At 38.7% G+C, this 22,249-nt stretch overlaps 1 protein-coding gene across 2 annotated transcripts; it reads right to left on the bottom strand.

The window, feature by feature from the left end:
* Window positions 1–10,643: 10,643 nt before the first annotated feature.
* On the bottom strand, window positions 10,644–21,041 carry sim1a (SIM bHLH transcription factor 1a). Of its 2 annotated transcripts, none has more exons than XM_037274694.1 (12): window positions 20,920–21,041; window positions 20,469–20,788; window positions 17,915–17,994; window positions 17,211–17,315; window positions 17,035–17,143; window positions 16,659–16,744; window positions 16,375–16,574; window positions 16,069–16,175; window positions 15,754–15,901; window positions 13,864–14,029; window positions 13,220–13,544; window positions 10,644–13,111 (listed from the first exon to the last, which is right to left on the bottom strand). In XM_037274694.1, the coding sequence occupies exons 2-12, from the start codon at window positions 20,641–20,643 to the stop codon at window positions 12,417–12,419; spliced, it is 2,196 nt and encodes a 731-aa protein (XP_037130589.1). In that variant the 5' UTR covers window positions 20,644–20,788; window positions 20,920–21,041; the 3' UTR covers window positions 10,644–12,416. The 2 variants fall into 2 exon arrangements, with proteins under 2 accessions (XP_037130589.1, XP_037130590.1); XM_037274695.1 differs by having other exon boundaries at window positions 17,226–17,315.
* Between the last annotated feature and the right edge of the window lie 1,208 nt (window positions 21,042–22,249).

The raw sequence follows: 22,249 nt of genomic DNA, 5'->3' as shown, positions 1-22,249 counted from the left end.
TTTTCAGTGAACGAGAGGAAGTGATTCGTTCGTTTTTCAGTTCATATGACTTCAACCAAGTAGGTGTCGGTAATGCGCATTAACGCTGGTGCCACCTCGCCGTAAAACAAAACGAAGAAGAAAATGACGTAACTTCCCGTTCACCAATTGGACGGATCTGTGAGTGAACGAATCTGTGAGTGAGTGATTCGTATTTCCAGTTCATCGCGAGGAAGGACCCTCACCCGCACGTTCTGATTGGCTGTTTGATCTGTGACGTCACCCGGACACTCCATTGGGAACACCGCCATTTTCAGGTGTACCTAATAACAGGCCAATTCATTAGGGAAAAATCATGGTCAAAGTTCTTTGACTCAAAGCTTAAATGAAAGTGAAAAGTGCCACACCTGCAACACGTTCACTGACTGATCCGTTGATGCACGGGAAGGCAGTTCACCCATTAACTCGTGCGCGAAAGGGAAAGTCAGGATTCGTTACCTCACTGATCCGTTCTCGCAATGAACTGGAAATGCAAATCACTGACTCGTTCACTCACATATCCGTTCAGTTGGTGAACGGGAAATGCAATTCACGACTCGTTCGTGAACGGGAAGTTACGTCATTTTCTTCTTCGTTTTGTTTTACGGCGAGGTGGCACCAGGCTTCAATGCGCACTACCGACACCGAAAGTGATTCGTTCACTCTCGTTCACTGAAATTAAGTCGTTCTTTTGAACGAATCGTTCATTCACGAGCCAACACTACAGGAGACAAAGCGACAAGCAAGGAGCGAGGACGGAACCAATTTTCGGAGACATTTCCGTTTTGTCATGTCACGGAAACGGCAATTTAAGATGACGTCACGTACTTGACAGACACAAGGGTTGCAACTCAACAAACGCTGTCTGTCATGCAAATAGAAAAAACTTGTACTGTGGCGTGTGTCAGTATTTGTCACCTTTTTAAACCAATGTTTTGTAAAAGTATATAACTTACCATGAAAGAAACCGATCAGCAATGTGCTAAAAAATGAACCTTGGCCATCTGACTCGCTTTCACTATCCTCATCATCGTCATCCTCTGAATCTTTGCGCTTTTCATTAGACATTTAACACGCATCGTAGCCTTACTGTCTCTGTATACTATATTTTTCATTTACAATGAAGCAGTGAAGCAACCGAAGGCTGTCACTGAAACGCTAATCTGTTAAAAGGATTACTGTGATTTCAAAATAAAATAAAAAACTCCACTTGTTCTTCGTCTCATGATTTTAATTCCATTCGGGATTGTATTGTCTGTCTTTTTATCAGGAGGCCTGATATATTTATAAAAGATAGATAGATGGATTGACGTCTCTGAAAGCAATGTTCATGTAGTATTAAGATCGCCCAGCAGAGGGTCTCAGCGCTACATTTCACGTTAATAAGGCAGCTCGCCTCTGTTGACATTTAGATTTATTTCTAAATGTAAGGAATCTCTCTTTACGTTACTGCGTAAACGTGGTAACATGGAAACACACTGAACAATACACTTTTAATGAGTTAGAGTTACACTCAACATGGTAAAAAGGAGAAAAATTCTTATTCTTAGTCTTATTCCTCCTTCCTGTTATTCATAAAAACGGCTTTCAGTTTCTATCTAAAATGCATTTTTAAGATTAAACACTTAAACTCGATTTTTCATATATATATATATATTTCTTCTGCCCACTGTAGTGGCATTATAATGGCAATATAGTTAATTGGATAAGTGGTACTAATAAATCAAAAATACCAAACATCACTGGTGATAACAAATAAATAGATATTGCCTCATTGTAGTGTGACCATGCCATAGAATCACATTTGTCAAAATCTTCTCTCTGTCCACCCCCAGAGATCCACCACATACTGTAGTTCCGCCCCTGACTCTGGCCTGTGAAGCCCTTTGAGACCCTTTCTGTAATTCAGAGCTATAAATGTAGCTTTTCAATTTTACTGGATTTTTGTTGAAAATCAGACTCAATGATATCATGTGGCAAATTGAATCATCCTCCCACTCAGCTCCCTTGTCCAATGCTGTAATTGTCAATGTCAAGGAAGGTTGATATGATTTTCCAACATCCCCTAACCTGTCCTATAGTTAGGATATTAGTTATCCTACTCGTACTCACTTGTAGAGGACAAGTAATGGCTGATCATGTTGAGTCACTTATTTAGATTAGACTATTTTCCACCACACACCTGCCACCACACCTGACCTCTCACCTCATTCTCCATTGCCTTGGAAACCTCTTCTGTAGCGATGGAAGAAGGGTGGGGAGAAGCAAGAGGGAGATTTATGGGTTTGGTATTCCAAGCCAACCTCGTGGCTGCTTATGATCCATGAATAGAGAATGAGTCCGGGTCTGGGTAACCCTAACTCTCCAGACCCCACCCCACATCCCTCGCTGTCGCTTCTCTGTCTTTGCTTGTGTACTCTTGTGCTTCTCTGTTGCGTCGCTCTGTTTACTTTCTCTTTGCTTGGTTTGTCTGTTGATGTGCCAGACAGATGGCATGCACAAAAAAGGTTTCTCTGAAGTTTGGAACACATCCCTGACCCTCATACATTAAACTAACAAAAGAAACGAGTGATAGTTTGATGAAGATATTCTTTGGGGAAACAGATGCCCTTGTGAATTATATTTATACATCATGATTCAACTTTAAGGTAACACTCAGCAAGAATAAATGATCGCTTTTTTGTCAAAAATCTCAGCACTATTATTTCTATTTTTTGACGTAAATAGCATATTTGAGGCTTTTCTAATGGTTTAATTTTGATTTATTTCAGACCACCACAAAAGTAGCATGAATGATTTCCACTGTGATGGAATTTTATGATCTATTTTTATTATATTTCCCGGATTCAGATTTGAAATTGTGTTGTTTTGAAACAATGATTATACAGTTTGACTTCTGAATTCTACCTCAATCCGTCGTGTCAATCACTTAATGTCGTGTGATGCGTGTGGGCAATGGTTTCATTAACAGTTTTGCATTTCCAATTGTCATACAAGTGCAAATGAAAGTTAACCACTCTTAATAATTAAGAGAATGCACCAGTGTGGTGCCCCATTGTCCTCTATTTTGAATGAATGAATGAATGAATGAAACTTTATTCTTCACACCATCATTAATTTTTCATATACATATAGTACATGACCTTTTAATAGTATGAGGGAAAGGGTCCCCCCCGTGTGTAAGCTTATATAACGGGGCCCAGACAGACGGACGGACGGACGGACAGACAGACACTCATTATACGTTATATATTTTGATTTTGATTCCCTCCTTTTTAAAATATGATCCAAAACATATGGATGATAATCATTTATAGTGCTTTAGCTTTTCCAATTACTGTATACAGAACAAGTCTGAAGCAAATAATTTATTTTGTATGGCGTAGGCACACAAAACAAACGCACACATTTGTGAAGCTTTTGAGATTAACAGTAACAGAGAAGTGTTGACAACAGCCTTCTTGGTAAATATTGAGTTTGGCTTGGCAAGCTTTTTTCCCCACCTTGCAATGGACTAATGTTCCATTATCCAGATGGGCAGGTTTTACCCGAGTAATTTGGTAAACAGCTTTCATATGTTCAGCTATGTTGCAACCCATTCATACATAAAAAAAATGATTAGCTATTGAACAGCAAGGGATGCCAAATGTTTTTTTTCCATGTACGCTGTGCGACATAATCGACAATATATTTTCAGTGTTGACAAAATTAATTGGATAACGTAAACCAACAGTGCCATCTGGTAGAGAAAAAAAAACTATAGCAACTGTTTTATGAAGCAAATGTGAAGCTTCATTTGCTCGTGTGAAATGCAGGAAGTTTGCAAACTCTGAGACCTGCACATCTTAGTGTGTGAGGTGCATTATTAATGTGATGAAAACTTTTTTCGGGGGTAGCCGCAATAGTTTGTGTGAGTTTGTATGTATGTGAAACTGTCTACTACATATGCGTCTTGTACGGTATGTGTCAACTTTATTGGGGGAATAGTTGAATTTTGCAATTTTCTTTGACAAAGCCATCGCTTCCTAAGCACATTTCCTTGTTAATATATTAGTGTTGAGAATTGATTACCTAGCTAATCCGATCACAGAGGCTGCAATTGATCCCTCTGCAAGCAGCGACACAATAAGCACTTTAAGCAAGGAGACGCTCAATAGCTCTTTCACAATTGGCTCTCTCATCGCTTAATTGGCTGAAACAAGCCAAACATTTTGGTTTCACTCTCAACGTGAGATCAATGGAGGAAATGAGAACTGAATTTTGAGTACTTTCATAACAAGCTCAACTCAGTGTGATTTTCTTTTGCTCTCCAAACTACTACCACCCCCACAACCTTTCCCCCTTCCAGGCCTAGAGTCTTCCTACTTAATCGTTATTGGGTTTGATACAATTTATTTTATGGTAATGTAAAGGGAAGTGGCACAAAGAGCTCTCACTTTCACTTTGCGCCCACCAGAGATTGGGATTTTATTTCATTCTTTTGAAAGGCAATGAATATTTGAGATATTTTGTTTGTATTTATTATTTATCCCAGGCCCATTCTATTCATTGAGTTTCACCATAATTGTGCAGTAGCCAAGTAAGTAATTTATTGTTTTAATCATGTGTATGTCTTATTTCTACTCCAAGTACAACACTTTGTATGCAGTAAAGGTTGTTTTTAGAGTGCACTATAAATAAAATGGAGTTGAATTGAGTTTGGAGGCCAGGAGATCTTGTACTTCCTCTCACATTCCAAAAACATGCTTCTTAGGTTAATGGTGGACTGTGTTATATTGTGAGCTTGCGTGTGAATGGTTTCTTTTCAAAATCAACTCTGCAATTGGTCGGCAATGACGCCAGCCTGAAATCAGATGGGATAGGCTTCAATAGAGTTGAAAAAATTGATGCATTAATTGGTTAAGAATATTAATACTAATAATATTAATAATAATGTCATTTTGTTTGTATATTTGTTCTATATTCTGTACCTCTTGCACTGGTTTCCCTTTTTTTTTTCATTCATGTTAGGCATATATGGGGACCAGCTGGTGGTACCTAGCAGCTGAGGTTCATAAATCAGACAGGATTCACTTTTTGTCAGCCATGTTGCAGAGCAAGAGGTCAAAACATTTAGAATCCTTTCCCTTTCCTGAAACAATTAAGTTGTGAGTTTATTTCATCATTGTGTTGTCTGCCGAGCTGAAATAAAGTTTACAATGGCTACAGTTCAATTTTAGTCCTATGGGTTTCTGCAAATAGCTATTTATTACAGTGGCATATTTGAATTTATATAAATATATTTACATTCATCACAATTACATCAACCTTGTATCTGCTTTAAAGATGATGTTAGGATTGTCACCCCCCCCCCAAAACAAAATCCTGTGAAATTTCACATTAAACATAACATGAATCACAGTCTGGCCTCAATTGTAATTAAATACAAACAAACAGAATATGAACACTTAATTACGCCAGTTAACACTTTTTTTGTACATTTTCAATCAGAGATGCACGTAGGCCTTGTTTTTTTTACATACGTATGTTGTTTTGCTCTACTACTTTACTATACTTTCTATAACCTTCCTGAAACTATTCTCAATTGCTTTGCTTGAATAAATCAACATTAAATAAAAGCTTTTGTACAAGCACACAGGTAAACAGTAGTTTAGTGTTTGAAAGAGCTCATTGTTGTTGCACACCTGCTTCATCTCCATCATGACTCCAGCAACACATTGCAATCAGATGCAGGATTTTTGCTTAATCCACTTTCTGCTTGTTCTTGCATTAGTCTGCTTGTCACAGTGTCATGTAGCCTGTTCCTGCCAGGCTGTCCAGGGGGATTGTGTTCACCCGGTATGTATGGCAATGTATATAACACATGTTGTTCATTCCTACATGCATCCACATGTAGGAATGAACAACTGAACAAGAGAGAGTTGACAATACAGGTCAAAGTGTGAGGATGCAAAGGTCAAAGGCCATTGAATATCGGTTACATTTAGTTGGTGTTTATGAGCACCACTGTGGTTGAACAACATCGATTCAATTTTTTGAACATTTATGTAAATTAGTTTTTTTTTAAATATGATAGTGGACTTTCATATAACCAATGGACTTTCTTTCTAAGAGAGATTTTGAAACTTTAATATGCATCACAGAGTGAGCAAATAATGGGTGTGGTGCTCAATGCTATATTATATATAATATTTCCCCAACCCTGCATAATGTGTTCAAGTCAAAAAGATATGAAAGGCAAACAAACCATCCGGCTGTTGTCTCTGGAGAAGAGAGTACTGATATGTCTGAGATGTCAGCCATGGTAGTAAGAGATCAGCTTGATATTTCCCTTTTAATGATCCTTTGAAGAGGAACAAAGAGCCGAGCTGAGCTGAGCGGAGATTATCCTATTAGACCATGGCTGGCCGCGCCCACCCAAGATGGGTGCAGACTGTATGGAGCTGTCATATCAGTGACAATATCAAAGTCATTCTGCCCTGCTTTTTGGGAAGTATTCACGATAGGTGTACAGTAATTCAGCCAAAGTGAAGCTGCTAGAGATTTGGGGCCTTGTGGGAAAAATATATCACTTTGGACCTCACTACTTTAAATGTTCCAAATTGTTTATTTGCCTAGGGTCCTTGTCTGTCATTAGGGTCTTGAAATAGATTTTTTTTTTTTCTTCCTAGGGTCCTTGTCAGTCATTAGGGCCTTGACATCTTTGATTTGATCTTTTACAGCGCCCGCCTACCTGTCAATGGTTTGATTAACTCTCACTTAAAGTCTTATAAAAGGTAATTATGCCTAACATGCAATCTTCACACAGAAGGGCCTGCGCAAAGACTCAAACCCAGAACCTCTAGCCTGTCCGGCAGATGTGCTATCTATTGCTCTGTGCTGCCCAATGGTTAATTTAGATTTTTTTCCCCCTTTCAATAACATGTATAATGTCAATGAAAAGATTTACAGTCATTAAATATGTACATAAGAACCTCGCCGATGCCGAATTGTATATCTAATGTTCTTTTTTTTTTTTCTTACTGGACTCCTGCACTTTTTCTATAACATTCACAAAAAATCCTGTAATATTAAATTTGCATCGTAATTGCATGCTGCATATTGACAGGTCAATCCATATGACTACAAGCTTTTAACCTTGTCACCACAGTAATGCCGAAAGGCAGTCTAATGGCAAACTTCTGTCCCCATGTCATGAGCTTGCTCGCCATATTGACCCCTCCCCAGATTGACCCCCTTAACACCTTGAGGACATTTGGCATGAAGCTACATTTTACAGTGCAGAAGCACGATCCATGGACAAACCACGGAAGTAATGTGAAACAGCTGAGCAGTTCATTTCTGTTGACAGTTCCAGTAAATATAAGACAGTTATTAGACTGATAAATAAACAGTAAAGATGTTGGACAAAGTAGAATTTAGGGAAAGCAATCAAAATGAAGGCTTGAACTTGCACTGACTGCAGCTGCCATTGTTGATGCTTTTCCTGAAAAAACAAGATGTCAAATCAGCTGCTGACTTGAACAAGTCTCCAAGTCTGTGAGATGCAGCTTTTTGGTTTTGTCTTCCTTCATGATAAAACAGACTTGCACAAGCTGCAGGAAGAAGGGGAAGGTGTTCAATTTCAGGATTCACTGCAGTTTGCTGTGCAGGGTTGTGAAAATGACACCAAGCTGTGCATGAAATTGTGAACAAAGGGATAAATGAGTTCATAAAAGGAGCATTAGATCTCACAGGAAACTCCTTGAACTTCCTAGAGGTGTGTCTGAATGTGAGTCCACCATTTTTACTGCATTTCTTCAACAATTATCATCTTATCTTTTGTGCTTGCAGACCAGCAGAGGTTCTTTGTGTTGTGTACCTCAAGGACAGTGAGAAGTGGGGCATAACTGGGCTGGTTCTTCCTGAAATCAACAGTGATCTATTTAGTTTTGTCCACATCCACCAAGCCATCAACCACTTCTTCATCCCTGGGGAGCCCACGTCTGTTGTGTCATCTGCAAACTTCACAAAGTGGTTGGTGGCAGACCTGGAGATGCAGTCGTGTGTTATCCATGTGAAAAGCAGTGGGCCCAGGTTAGTACCAAGGGTGATGACACTGAAAGTGTTCTGTCCAATCTACACTGGAGATGATGTGCTCTTTCTCCAGCCTCTCAAAATACTTCATGACAATCGGAGCTAGTGAGACGGGCTGGTAATCATTTACTGATGCTATTTGAGTTTTAGGAAACTAAATGGCCATGGCTCTCATGACTCATATTCACTTCAAAGGGCAGGCAGACAAATGTCTCTCTTTTCCTCTCTTCACATCAAATTCAGGAAAGGCTTGATTATCTATTGTGTGTCTCTAAAATATGATCCTGATTGATGATCCTGTTGTGTGGGGTGTGTTAAGAGTTACTCCTCGATCTGCTGGGGAAAAGGCTGGGACCGACAATCATAAACGTTAATCTTGTTCAATATTTAAGTAGCGTCGACTCTCACAGACTATTAAGCCGAATTGGAGTGTTTTTCAGTTGTTTTCTGTCATCAAAAATTGTTCATCACTGTCTGTTGTCAATCTTCATAAATACTGCAATAAAGTCTCAACTCAATATTTGTTTTGCGTCATTTCCATTTTGCTGTGGGTTTTTTTATTTGTATTTTGAATTTCCTCTAAATTCTCTGTATTTGTGCTTTTGCATTTAGGTTGAGCTTTCTCAGCCACTGTATGGAGGCCATACAAAGAGAATTCACAGCTCGACGGCCACTGATCCAATTTTTGCGCTTTTACTCCAAGTATGATTCTTAATCTAATCCCTAATTGATTACTGATTTGGTTTACGATTGAGTGCTTAGTTTTTTTAATCAACAAATAACACTATGTAATCAATACTAATTTTTAATTTAATTTGTAGAAAATGGTTTCAGTAGATGGTTAAATATTTCTACAGGCAACTAAAATTATTATTAGAATAATATTTTTGTCATTCTTGGCTCGGCCAGTATCAAAATACCATGTTGAATGTTGTTTTGACTTACTTACTATATGCTACCGGTAAATGAAAATGGACCTGAATTTATGAAGGATGAAAAATAAAATGTAATAACAGCTCTAATCTAACTGGAGAATATTACTACCAACTGAGGTGTTGCAGGCTATTTGTATTGTTGAAGTCTTTTGCACAGCTGTCATATCAAGCTAGCCATACTGATGGTGGTGACATTTTCTGACATTTGAGCATATGGACACATATCTCAAAATGGGATAGGAATACTGAGCAAGGAATAAGAACGGAGATAATCCCAAAAACTAACATTGAAGTCTGTTGTGTTCTTATCAGGGATCAATACAAAATACATTGTGGTTTTTCACAGCTGAGCCTCACGTACACAGACAAAAAGTTCTATGATATTCTCATTTTATCCTATTTTATGGGCGTCATCTCTCTTTTGTATAGTGCAGTATAATGATAGAACTTTTGTAATGTTTTGTCACATATGTAAAATAATGAGAATTATTCATCAAAATATATTTTTAGAAGTCATACTTTTTGTCTGTTTAAAAACCGTCCTACTTGATTATTACTAAAGTTATAAAGACAAAATAATTTTTAGACAAACTTTTAGGTTTAAACAGGCAGCAATCCATTGAGGATCAAATCTTCTATTCACATTCTACCATTAAAGCAGTTATCTGAGGATGTTTTTATTCCAGATGGCGGTTGCACGAATATTAATTGAGTACCTACAAATATGAAACCTACCCATAAATTATTTGTCAATGAAATTGATGCCATGCCTTACAAAATAAATGATTTCTGTCTTTAACCTCAGTGCAGCCCAATTAGACACGGACAAAGAAATCCCTGATATAACTGCAGTGTGGGGGTGGGACGAATGTTTAGAGCAGCGGACCAAGAGAATGATAATACTACACATTCAGGAAACACATCCTTTTTAATACAACTGCATGAAACTGAAAACAAAGGAAATACTGTCACAAATGGAAGTCAGTGCAATAATTGTATTGCTTTTAAGAATCTTTTGATTCGTGAAATGCTTTTCCATTAGAGTTGCGGAGGTTAGTGAAAAGCTTGCTTGAAGAGGAGAAGAGAGGAAAAATGTCAAGACGGCAAGCTTGTAATGTGCAGGTAAAGGGGGAAGCACCCTAGGGAAAGTGGAGCAGCAGATCAGCCTGGGATGAATACCGCAAACAGCAAACATCCATCAGGCTGATGAGGAGGTTTCATCTCTTACCTCCACATAGACACAAATCATCACGCTTAATGGAGAATTCTGCTGTATTGATTTTCATCAGCTCTTTATTTGCCAGCGCAGCTCCACGCAACCCGTGCACATTATAGTGACGCTTTCAGTCTGGGGAAAAAAAAATCATCAAATTCAGTTGCAAACATATTGCATTGCTGAAAATATAACTGGTATTTTGAGTGATGAATGTGTTTATGTAGTTTTTTTTAAAATTGACTTGATTAGATACAATATACTACATAAAATATATTTTTCATATTAAATTATGTTCTAGGATAGCAAATTGATAACTGCTCTGTACCAAAACCTGGGTTTACAATGGATTACCTAATATGGAGGTGCATGTGAATCTGTCCAAGAACCAAGCATAAAAATTAATCTCTGCAATCTTATTTTATTTTTTAAAGAAACACACTCAGTTGTACACACAAATAAATTTTGGGTTGATTGTAGCAGTGTTTCAATCAATAAAGAAACATTTTGATGATTACATTTTGCTCGTGCAAAAACATGTTGAACCTATCAATTGAGTCTATTTACAGGACCGCATAAATAGCTTTGAGAGGCTCAGCACATATTTTTTGCTCATAAGTTTACTAAAAAAAGAAATCTGGGTATAAACTCAGTCACAAAGTACCAGTTTGGTTGCTTCAGGCATCTTTCCCAGTGAAGCAGTTCTTGTTATTTAAACTGGTCAAACCGCTGGCATTTGGCTAAAACCTCCTATTTCTCAATTTGTTGTGTCATATTTTTCCCCCACAAATCTATACTATTATTAGTATTTATACAAATTATAACCAATGACGTAAAAAGTGATTTGGATGTAGTACAAGGATTCCACTTTACGCCAGCAATATGATTTCACTACACTAATATAACCATGTTCCATATTTTATAGCCTCATGTTACGTATTTAGCAATTTCTTTAATTGTCTAATTTTGGCAGGGTTGTTAACAAACCTCTTGACTGTGGCGTGTCAAATTTACATGACATGCTTATTTGAACTTTACCTGGACTTAAAATGTACTAAAACGACCCCAACTATGAGAATGACTCTCAGATTGTTATACTCTACGTATGGTAGTAATTTTTAAGTCAGTAATAGTGCTTCTACTACTTCTTGGCACTGTTTGCACAGTTACTCCCCCACAAAATTCATGAAATATGTAAATCCTCAAGTCCAGTACACTGCAAAGCAAAGATTGAAAGCAAATTTAGCAGTCAGTCCTGGTGCGTATTTGAAGGACTAAAGTGTTTATTAGGGCCGCCGCACACTAAGCGATGTGACCAAAAACAACTGAACTAAACAGTCGCAAAACACTAAGTGATCCCAATAACACTTTGTAATGGGAAAACCGTGACCCCTGGTGGTCTTACCAGGAAAGAATGTTTTGAGGCACCACATCATAACTGGGACTATATCATACTATATCAACACGGTGGGATTATTAAGGAAGAATCATATTGCCCTGGATGCTGTAGTGGATATTATGAATATCTGAGAGGCTATTGGCTGCACTAGCACATTTTAGGTGACTCGCCACACTTCAATTTTTAACCACAGATACATATGGAATTATAAATAAAATTACACACAACATTTACTGTTTTACTGTATCGTTATTGGCCTGTTGGCTGACACTTCATACCGTGAAATGTCTTTTTTCAAGATGATGTGAAACAATTTAGCGTTTTTTTTTTTTTTTGGCCATTAAATCAGAGAGATTGCAATACTGTTCACCTGCAATTTAGATTTGAATTCATAACAAAACTGGTAGCCAACATTCTACCATTCATTAAAACTACTTTCAGATTCTCATACAGTGTGCTAGAGTTTATTGTCATTCGGTCGTGTCGCTCTGTGTGCGGAGGGCCTCAAATGTGCAGTCTAACAGTCACGTATGAGATCTTATTGTTCGCATATTGATTATTATTATTGTGATAATTAGGCAAATCCTAAGATTAGGTAATAACATAGTGTAAGAGATGTACACCTCTCAAATGTTACAAGTGGCCTACTAGGACCAAATCTTCAACATGATACGCATAGGGAACCAAGAATTAAAACAGTGATGTTTTATGTGGGCTAACTAGCCAGTCACAAGGGCTTATTGACATAAATCCCAGTGCATGTGTAAAATGAGTGTTAGCTGCCATTGCTGATAATGACAGAGGTGCCTTTGTGACCGGGTGTCTGTTCTGCCGGCATGCGGAGGTGAGGGGTCGTGTCCGTGCTGGCAGAGGTGCAGTAGCCTCGGAGACTCTCCTGGTCATAGAGGTTTTCAAGAGCATAGCCTGTCAGGGGATAGGGAGTATGCTTTTCCAAGTATGGCCGAAAGTGGGAGTGGGGTGGATACAGAGCTGGCGCTGGGGTGGGAGAATCTGAACATGGGCCTGGTCGACCAAATGGGTAATGTAATTGAAAAGAACGTGTGCCCGGGTCTGACTGGAGGTAGTCTTTGGACTTGGTGAGGCTTTCGGACCCTGGACTTACCCTTGACAATTGGGCGGGGCTGTGCACCGGGCTAATCACATGACTCAAACCGCGACACACCACAGCCTGTATTGGCTTTTGAGTATACTCTGAGGTACAGCGGTGACCGCCGGTGTTTAACAGTCCGTTGAGCTGGCCCAGTGGAGTGTCTGGATGAACCTTTCGGAGCTGAAGCCGACTTTCTTCCTCCTTAATCATATATTGTGTTGCTCGTATTAGTGATTCCATTTTTCTGGGTTCCTGTGGGCTCACACTGAACTGGTCAGTTCGCTGGCGATCTCCTGAATCACTGGTGGATTTTCGATCTGAAGAGCTCACCAGACTGTCCTCATCCCAATGATTCCGACCTATGAAACACATAATAAATGTATTCAAATGTTTTCTGACATTGTTGGACTCAAATCTTGAAGAATGCTTTTTCATGTCTGTACACTTAACAAAATACAATGTCTTACCATTGTAACTGTGGACTGCTGCAATATGTGGCATACTGCCAGGAGGCGCTCCAAGGAAATATCGCCCTGCCTCACATCGACCCCTCTCACAATTTTGACTTTGAGCATGCACATGGACTTGTTTGTGACCATCGCCAGTACGATGCTGCTCTTCAGACACACTGTAGCACAGCGGACCAGGATCAGCAAACTGCTTGTACACGCAGGAGGTATCCATGCCTTCATTTGTCTCTAGCATCTGTGGGGAGGCTGTGTCAGTAAGAGGGCTTCCCCTCCAGGGACTGTCCTGATCTGAATCTGACCGCTCTGTCTGAAAACTTGGATACTGGGTTGAGAAAGAACAAACAAGCAAAAACAATAATGGTCACATAGTTAGAATAAAAAAAAAAACTGACGACATTTTGGTAATAATTTTGAGAGGAATTTCAAGCAACCAACAAGACCACTGGTTATCATAGTCAGATTAAAACTACTGAACCATCAAAAATGTTTGTTCATTGGGATAATGCATAAAAGCTTTTCTACATGGTGATTCATGCAAACGTAAACATCTGTCAACATAGCTCTCATAGAATGGCTGTTTTTTAAAAAAACACTTTCTAAATATTTTTGACACTTGATAAAAACAAATATAAAATACTCACCTGACTGTAGGGGGAAAGTCTTGCTTTGGTTTTAGGGCGAGATAACCTGCTCTTATTGGCTCTACCTGTCTCGCTAAGACTGCTCACTGTATTGCTGCTAAAAGGGAAAGAGGCCTTGGACATGACCTGATCCAGAGAGAGCTGGAAGCCTTTATACTCTGTCTCCCTAAATACACAAGAGACACAAGTAGTGTACATAGTTGCATTTCAAAAACATACAATATTATAGTTCATAATTACTTAAAGGCCTGTCCCATTGAAAAACACATACAGTATAGTTATTCTTTTCTCTTCCAGAAAAAGCTGATGAGTATGGCACACACTGAGTGTTGCGTATCTGCGTGACAGCATTAATACTTGGAAGTGTTGGGATGTTCTGAGAGAGCTGGAACGGCTGTTGTGAAGCTTTTTTTTTTTACCGGAGGGATTGAAGCTAGGCCTTTAACAAACACGACACAGAGGGAAAGCAGACCAATCAAATACATTAGGAGATTAAAGGCTATGTCTTGCTAAATCAGGCCTGTAGAGTGTGGACGTCTTGGTACTGTGAAGAAGGAATCGATTTCTCTCGGAAGAGCTTTATGGATGTTGCCATGGAAAATCAGGCTGAAACAACAGAAAATCTTGGCAGGGATTTATTTGAGACGAATAGTGATCCATTGCTCTCACACAAACCTGATAGTAATAAAGAATCTGGTACATCCAGATAGATGTAATTCATAGGATTGGACACCCTTCATTTATTCTTTTGCTTAGAATTTGTCAAAGTGCTTTAACAATTTTGCCGGAATAATTCACCGCTCGGATTTTATCTGTGTAGTGAATACTACAGGGATCACATCAAAAATCTTCCTTTATAAAGAAGAACCACAAGGATGTCCATGATTTGCACCATTTATCAAACCACTGGCAATGGCAGTAAAAATCAGCCTTCATGGTTAAAAGCTTTCACTGATAAGATGTCCTTACTAGAGCGCTGCATTGACAGGTATACAGACGATAAGGTCATGAGACCTTGAACACACAGTGAGAGTTCACGTTCAGGTGAACCGCCCTTATCACTTCTTACCTGGTTTGAATGTACACAAAGGCTACTGGACGAACACATTTGCCCCTTGATAACATTCCTAACAAAAGACCACCCCTTACCTGCCAAAGATTATCTTATAGATCTGTGTCTTGTGCAAAATCTCTGACTTGTGTTTTATTTCAAACATTTATTCACATGTCCTAAAAGAACCATAAAGTTATTAAATAATAAGGATAAAGCCTCAATTAAAAGACAATAAACACAATACTTTTCCGGATTTCTGAATTCAGGAGGTCAAATAAATGTGTGTCATGATTTTGCTCTTGAAAATAAAACAACATATACGTATATATATTTGTGAGTTACATAAAAGTAATACACGACATAAATGATCAGGATATGCCTTCCTCAGATGAGTGCAGTTCAAAGTCGCAGAGACAGAAAGAGGTGACAAGCATGTAATGTGTATTTTTATCCCAGTCTAACAGCGCTTATATTTTTGACTGTCAAATGCAGTCAAGTAAAGTTGAAACAGACACACATGCACACACACACGCACACACTATACCCTGCTCTTTACACACTTTGCAGATAGTGGCGGTGGTCCACCATGTTTGTGGAGTGGTTAGCATGAGAAGTTTGCAAACATGCCCAGAGTTCACCAAGGCATGGTGATTCTCAAGGATTTGGATACATGGAGCTAGAGGGTGTTACAGCCCCCGTCAATAATACTGAATGTGCAACCCCAATTAAGTCCCAGTTAAGCCATTTATTTGATTTTCTATAATATCTTTCGAAATTATTTTAATGTTGGGGGAAATGGGCTACAATATTCACTCTGGCAAAAAGGGGTAACTTACGTGAGGACGTAGTTGACGCTGACGATGCAGTGCGGTCTGGAGGAGCGACTGTTGTGTACGATGGTTGCGTAACTCTGAACCCACACCCAGCCACCATGTTTGGCCAAGAAACGATAGTACCGAGTGGTGACTTGCCCTTTCACAAGAACTACAAAAAAAGTGTGTGTGGGGGTTCAGGGGGATGACAATAGCGAATAAATGACATTATAAATAACTAAAATGGCTACCAAGTCATTCATAGAATAATTATTTTGGATGCCTCTTATGTATAAATTAAGATAATATTGTGCGTGTGTTGCATGTTCAACTACTCACGCAAATGATGTGCACAGCGCAGATGGAAGGAGTCACAGCTGTGGACATGATGATAGAGGGTCTTCTCTATGAGATCTTGTGGCTCATAGCCTGTAAGCTCTGCAACCCTACACAATAACACACCCACACACATGCACACCCAGCTGTCATTAAGTGTTCTCATGTTGACACGCCATCTAAAGTGCTGGGTTGGAAACAAATCCACTTACAAAGTATTGAGGACAAAAAATGTGGAAATGACACAGACATCAATTTCACGGTGAATCAGTGGTGCAAACATGTAAATAAATAAATAAACGAACATACCGCGAGTCGAGGAAGATGAGCTTCATGTCCAGACTGGCTCTAAACATGAACATGTTGCTATGCAGTTTGATCTCCGTGACCGCACTGGGTGGTAACGAGTGACCGACTGCCACCAGCCCAACGTTCTGATAGCAGCCGTCAAATGGGGACATGTCCAAGCTGTACTGGCGGATTTTCAAGTAGCCACTGCAGTGAATCACCTGGGTAACGAGTGGATCTCCGTTCAATGATGCAATAAGAAAACGATGAGGTCACCACATAAAAATAACCCCTTTTGATATTACCTTGTAACCGCCACATGTGAGCCCAGCATTCCTTTTAGCAAGGACACATTTCATTCTCAGAAAGAATGAGCGCTCCATCTCATATTCTGCAAGGAGGGAAAAAGAATAAGTATACTCAGCATCACACACAGAAATAACATTAATGATGAGGGGTAATGCTGGGCTAATTTGAATAAATATGAATAATAGCACCTGTCATTTTGCTCTTTGATACATTTAAATCCACCGAACAATGGTGCACCATATTAAAAGAGCAAAAAAATAATACATGTATAAAAAAAATTCCACACTGTCATGAATGGTTCTCTTGGTAGTATTCACAATTTAATGACATTACGAGTTCATATCATGTACAGAGTTGAGGCTCATTGTTCACCTTGGACAAAGTGTGAATGGTAAGGCTGGTGTGCTGTGAGGACTGCTGTCATTTCATCATGGTCTGCAGGATGAATGTATTCAAAGATGCTGTTTCCTGTCAACTCTACCTGAAATGCACAACCATGTCAGGACTGTGACACCTCACGTGCAACATAGCAAAGGAGTTAACATTACCTTTGTTAAACCAACCTGAGACAGACCCAAATGGACCGAGGCTGTTTCCGATATGTACATTATTTTCCCATCTGGAGCAACCACAAAAATAAAGCCATCCAATGTCTGAAATAAACAACAGAGATGTCACCATACAAATCACAACTAGCCAAAGATATGGCTAGCAATTGTATCAGTATCTTTTTGAAGCTATAATGACCCTTATATTGTTTAAACTGTGACTCAGAGAGGACCTGTGGAAGCATGAATACAAACCGCACAACATTGTTTTGATTTGCAGCATGGATTCAAATGTACAATTCATTTCTCAAAATTGAAATAAAAGTATATTCTTGCCCAGATAAAGACTCCAGTCATCTGTTTTACCTAGGGTACAAAAATGTTGAATATTTGTATGTACTGTGTGTTCTCACATATACTTCATAAAGTATTCATAAAATTGCGTGCCACATGTTCATGTTTCAAACTGCTATATACTGTATATGGCTTTGCCTCTGGGAAGCCTGCTCCTTTGTATTATTGCTAATGTGAGAGATGATGAGTGCCGTGTGAAGGCTCAAAGACAGATTGTGGAGTGTGCATGACCATGAATGCGTTCAGCTCATTAATGTCTTCAAGCACTTTAAGGAGAGCAATGGGTGGTAAATTGCATCAAATAAGACACCACCTACTCCTTGAATAATAATAATAATAATAATAATGACCTGTAGAAGGTGTGAACCCAATTCCTGGCTGACCCCATCTAGAGAGCTCCGGCTCACATGGCCCCATGACTCACCAAGGCCTGGTAGAAAAATCACACACAAATATAGTTATAGATATTTATAAATAAAAAAAACAATAAATAAAAAAGGGCGTTCACGAGCTAACAAAATGTGTAAATAAAAACAATAATAATAATAAACAACATATAGGGGACAGCAAAGTAATTAAGCAACAATATGTACGGCATACAATGTTGTTGAACAGATGGAAATGAGGGAAGGGAATAAATCCCTTTATGGTGTACTGCAATGTTGGCTGCAAAGTAACCATATAGCCAAAAAATGCCCGCATAGCCTCAATATTTCATCTGATTAATATTAGCACATTCAATAAACCTCATCTTTTAACACGAATGAATTCAGCTAGAACCCATTTTTGTCTTGTAAATCTATTAGCATAAACTATTCAAGATGGGGAAAAAAAACTTTGAGTTAAGCTGCATGAGGCCCAATACCCAGAGCGGGACAAAACAAACACCACTCCGCGCAGCAGACTTGGAATTGAAATGCAAATGTGCAGCAGAATAAACAGGCAGCATGTGGGGAACACTGCGCTCCATAAAATGGACTTCTCGGTTTGGACTCGAAACACAATTGCATAGAAGAAAGGCTGACCGCATAAACACTTGAATTGGATTAAATTTTTCATCAGGAACAAAATAATGAATGCTAAATCGACCACCGCCTTGTTAGAAGTTTGTTGGAAGGCAATAATGTTAGGTTATTACAGGACTTTTGGTTTCTTTATTTTCTCCCCTAATAAATAGTTTATTCTCCACGAACAACCGAATTACTCAATTGGATTTGTTTGAATCAACTCCATAAATAAATAAAAACGGAGACATTTCATTATACTCCAAGTGGAAACTTAAGATTAAAAAAAAAACGCCAAAAAAAAAAACGGGCGCATTGTTATTTTCGTCACGTAGTTTATTCACAAAGCGGCAGACTGTAAAAGCATGTTTTTCCACTCTGTGGTGAGCCTCATGTTACACAATGAGCGGTTCAATTGAAGAAATTTTATTTTGGGGGGACGATCGAAAAATGCACACTATCCAATCAATATAAAATAGTACTTCGGTTCACTTGAAGAAATTTCATTATTTTGGGATGATCAAAAAATACACACTATCCAATCAATATTATGTAGTACTTGCCCAACTTGGATTAGGTGTGGAATTTTTTTTAAATAATTATAACCTTATAAGGTGTTAGTGAGGGACTGGCTTGATCACTGATCAGATTTTTTTCTGTGGGGCTATAAGTATGTATTTAGTTGCATTTGAGTTTTTAAATAGTTGTTCCAAATAAAAAAAACAAAAACGTCGCATATCGTATACTTTTGCACACCATAAACGTCGCTGTTACACCGATCAAGTATTCACATGATATGTTAGTTTAACAAATTTTATTCATGTGCAACCGATGTCCAAATTGATTAAATCCAATGTTGCAAAAGGATTGTTTCCTCCAGAGAAGATTCCACAAGAACATATGATTTAAGTTGTAATTTAACCAAAAAGAAAAGAACAATGGTTTTACATGTTGCTTAATTGTCATTTTTATTCGTGTGCTGGACATCTGTCATTTCATCAAATCACTATCTATACCGCAGAGGGTTTTTCCACATTAAAAAATTGTGAAATGTGTTGACCAATAATTATGCCACTTTGCGGTGCACATACAGTTTGGCTGCTTTTAATGCTTCCCGTCCATGCAGGTTCTTTGTACGTGCACCTTACACTAAACTAAATGGTGACAATGAACCTCGTGTGAGGCTCCAAGAGGAGTCCCATATGTTGAAGGATCAGACATGACCAAGCTACTAATAAGCGAGGCACTGCAGCAGTCACGCGTGCAGCATGGATCCTCATCAGGGACTCCGGGAAACCACATCACCGAGGCTATTAAATGACTCGGGGTCAAAGGAATTCATGAATTCTATTTAGTTCAAATTTAACTGAGAAAAAAAATATTGTGTAAGCATTGTGGTTTTTAATATAGTTCTGGATTCAAATCTCGGCCAACCAGGCCAGGGTATTCCCCGTTTCCCGACCAAGCCACTCAATAGTTTAAAGCAAGAGATAACCTATATTGCATGAAATATTTTTTATTTAATTATCATTTTAGTGCGCTGTCACTTTTCTATCTATTCGTTGCACTGTACCGTTAATTGGACAGCAATTCGCTTACCCCTCGACGACCAGGGAACTTGTACTTAATTTAAAAAATATATATTTACATTTTTTACACACACAATAGCAATACTTGTAATTATTTGTCTCCCGACAACAAATTATTAACAAGGCCCCAGACACATGCATTTTGGAAAAATACAATAATCCAAACTGGTAGCAATAAATTACACTTATACTGTAACCATATTATAATTAAGGCAACCAGTTTACACTGAATTTGCTATGTTGTGTTCATTGAGGGATATCATTCATTACTTGTCAAACAGATTGACTTGGATGTAATTCATGAGCCTCACCTTCAGGAAAAACTATTCTCATTTTGAGGTAGCTTGTCGTCAAGCGGATGATGGAGGCTTTATCCAGCTGGGATGTGATGGCCGAGGGGAGCGGCAACAGTTTGGCCAATTCATAAAATTCACTGTTCTCCTTTTCCCGTCGAGTCCGGGCAGCATTTTTCGATTTCTCCTTCATAGTGTCGTTTTTGATTTTACGTAGAAAAGTCTCGCCGCATTCCCTTACAGCAGCGTCGCCCACGGACGTGAGAGAAGATCCGGCCTCAGGTCCGCAGCAGCAGCAGAAAGGAATTCATCACATCTCCAAGGGATCTTTTGAGATTCTGCAGCGGGTATAAAAAAGTGTTTTCATTATGTGGGATCCAAAACAAATTTGCAGTACACCCTATGACAAAAACAAGATATTATTTACAATGCATTCAAATTAAAGTCATTCTCTAGGTTTGTTTCTTACCTCGGCAGAGGCACGTCTAAATTCTGGCTAAACAGAGTTCGTTGTTGAAAGTGGTCAAAATGTCCAAAATTCTGAGCATCGGCCGGTCCGCATCCCAAGTGAATTAATGGAGCAAAGTAGACGCGCACAAAGATTCTATAGAGCTCAGCTCCTATTGGACAACGGCGCACATAGCTCGAGTTGTCATTAGCGAAGCGTTGTAGTGACGTGCTGCAGGATGAACGACGATTGGCTATCAAACGAGAGATCTCTGGCCTTAATACCTGATATCTAACGCAGCTCTGTCCATGCACGCTCAGAACGCGTTTAAAATAGTTGGGCATAAACATTATGGGAAGGAAAAAGAACTAATGTGTTATCCGACAATATTTTGAAAGCCGCCTTTTATTTTTTTATATTGGCCAGGCACACAAGACGCACTTATTCTGAATTCTAGAAATGGTGAAGAAAAGCCGCTTATTTTTTTTCCTGTCAACTAAAGACAAAAAATGTCAAGGAGAATGTGTCAAAAGATTGAATTAGCCAAACATATAAAAACACAAAGTTCGACGTGGTATAAATTATGTGCGAGCACACGCATTTAAATTTAAATGTATGCAATTTAAGATGTTAATTCGAATTAGTTATTAAGTGTAGAAATACACTCATTACAATCAATACAACATACAACTATACATCAATTATTGCTGTTAGATTTTTTTTTTAAATGGGATAGCTATTTTAAGAGCAGTGGAAATAGAGCAGGACCAATACTTTCGCTAGAAGCTTTTTTTTTTTTGTTAAATTTGCTGATTCATATAAGGCTCCGTTGGATGGAAAACTAGTCACTTTCCGTGTCACGTGACATGTTGACAATGATAGAGTACGTGAATCTTTTTGCATTCATGTGTGCGTGCGTGCGTGTGTGTGTTTGACAGCACTAATAGGATTCAGCCTGCAGTGAGCAATTCATCAAGGATGCTTGAAGATCACGACGTGTTTGACGCTGCGTTAACCTTCACTTCAAGTTCATATTTACTAGTAATTACAACATGAACTGGAAAAGAGCATAAAATAGTTTAAGATCAACAGGACAAACTCAAAGCAGATATGAGGTGACCAAGATAAGCTTAAAGCTAAAGTATAAATTGACTAAAATTACTATAGTTTTTATTTGAACGATGGGCAACTCACCTGAGAGGCTGGGGATTGCATAAGACCATGGACTGAGCAGGGGCATTCTCTTGACCTAAATGATCACAGGTCATGAAAAAAGAAAAGAACCCCCCCCCCCAGCTTTCGAAACCACAGACTGATAGAGCACAGTAGGGATCTAAGATTTCACTGAGTT

Source organism: Syngnathus acus, chromosome 16 (assembly GCF_901709675.1).
Source record: "Syngnathus acus chromosome 16, fSynAcu1.2, whole genome shotgun sequence".
Taxonomy (NCBI): domain Eukaryota; kingdom Metazoa; phylum Chordata; class Actinopteri; order Syngnathiformes; family Syngnathidae; genus Syngnathus; species Syngnathus acus.
This window is presented reverse-complemented; position numbering and strand designations above follow the sequence as displayed.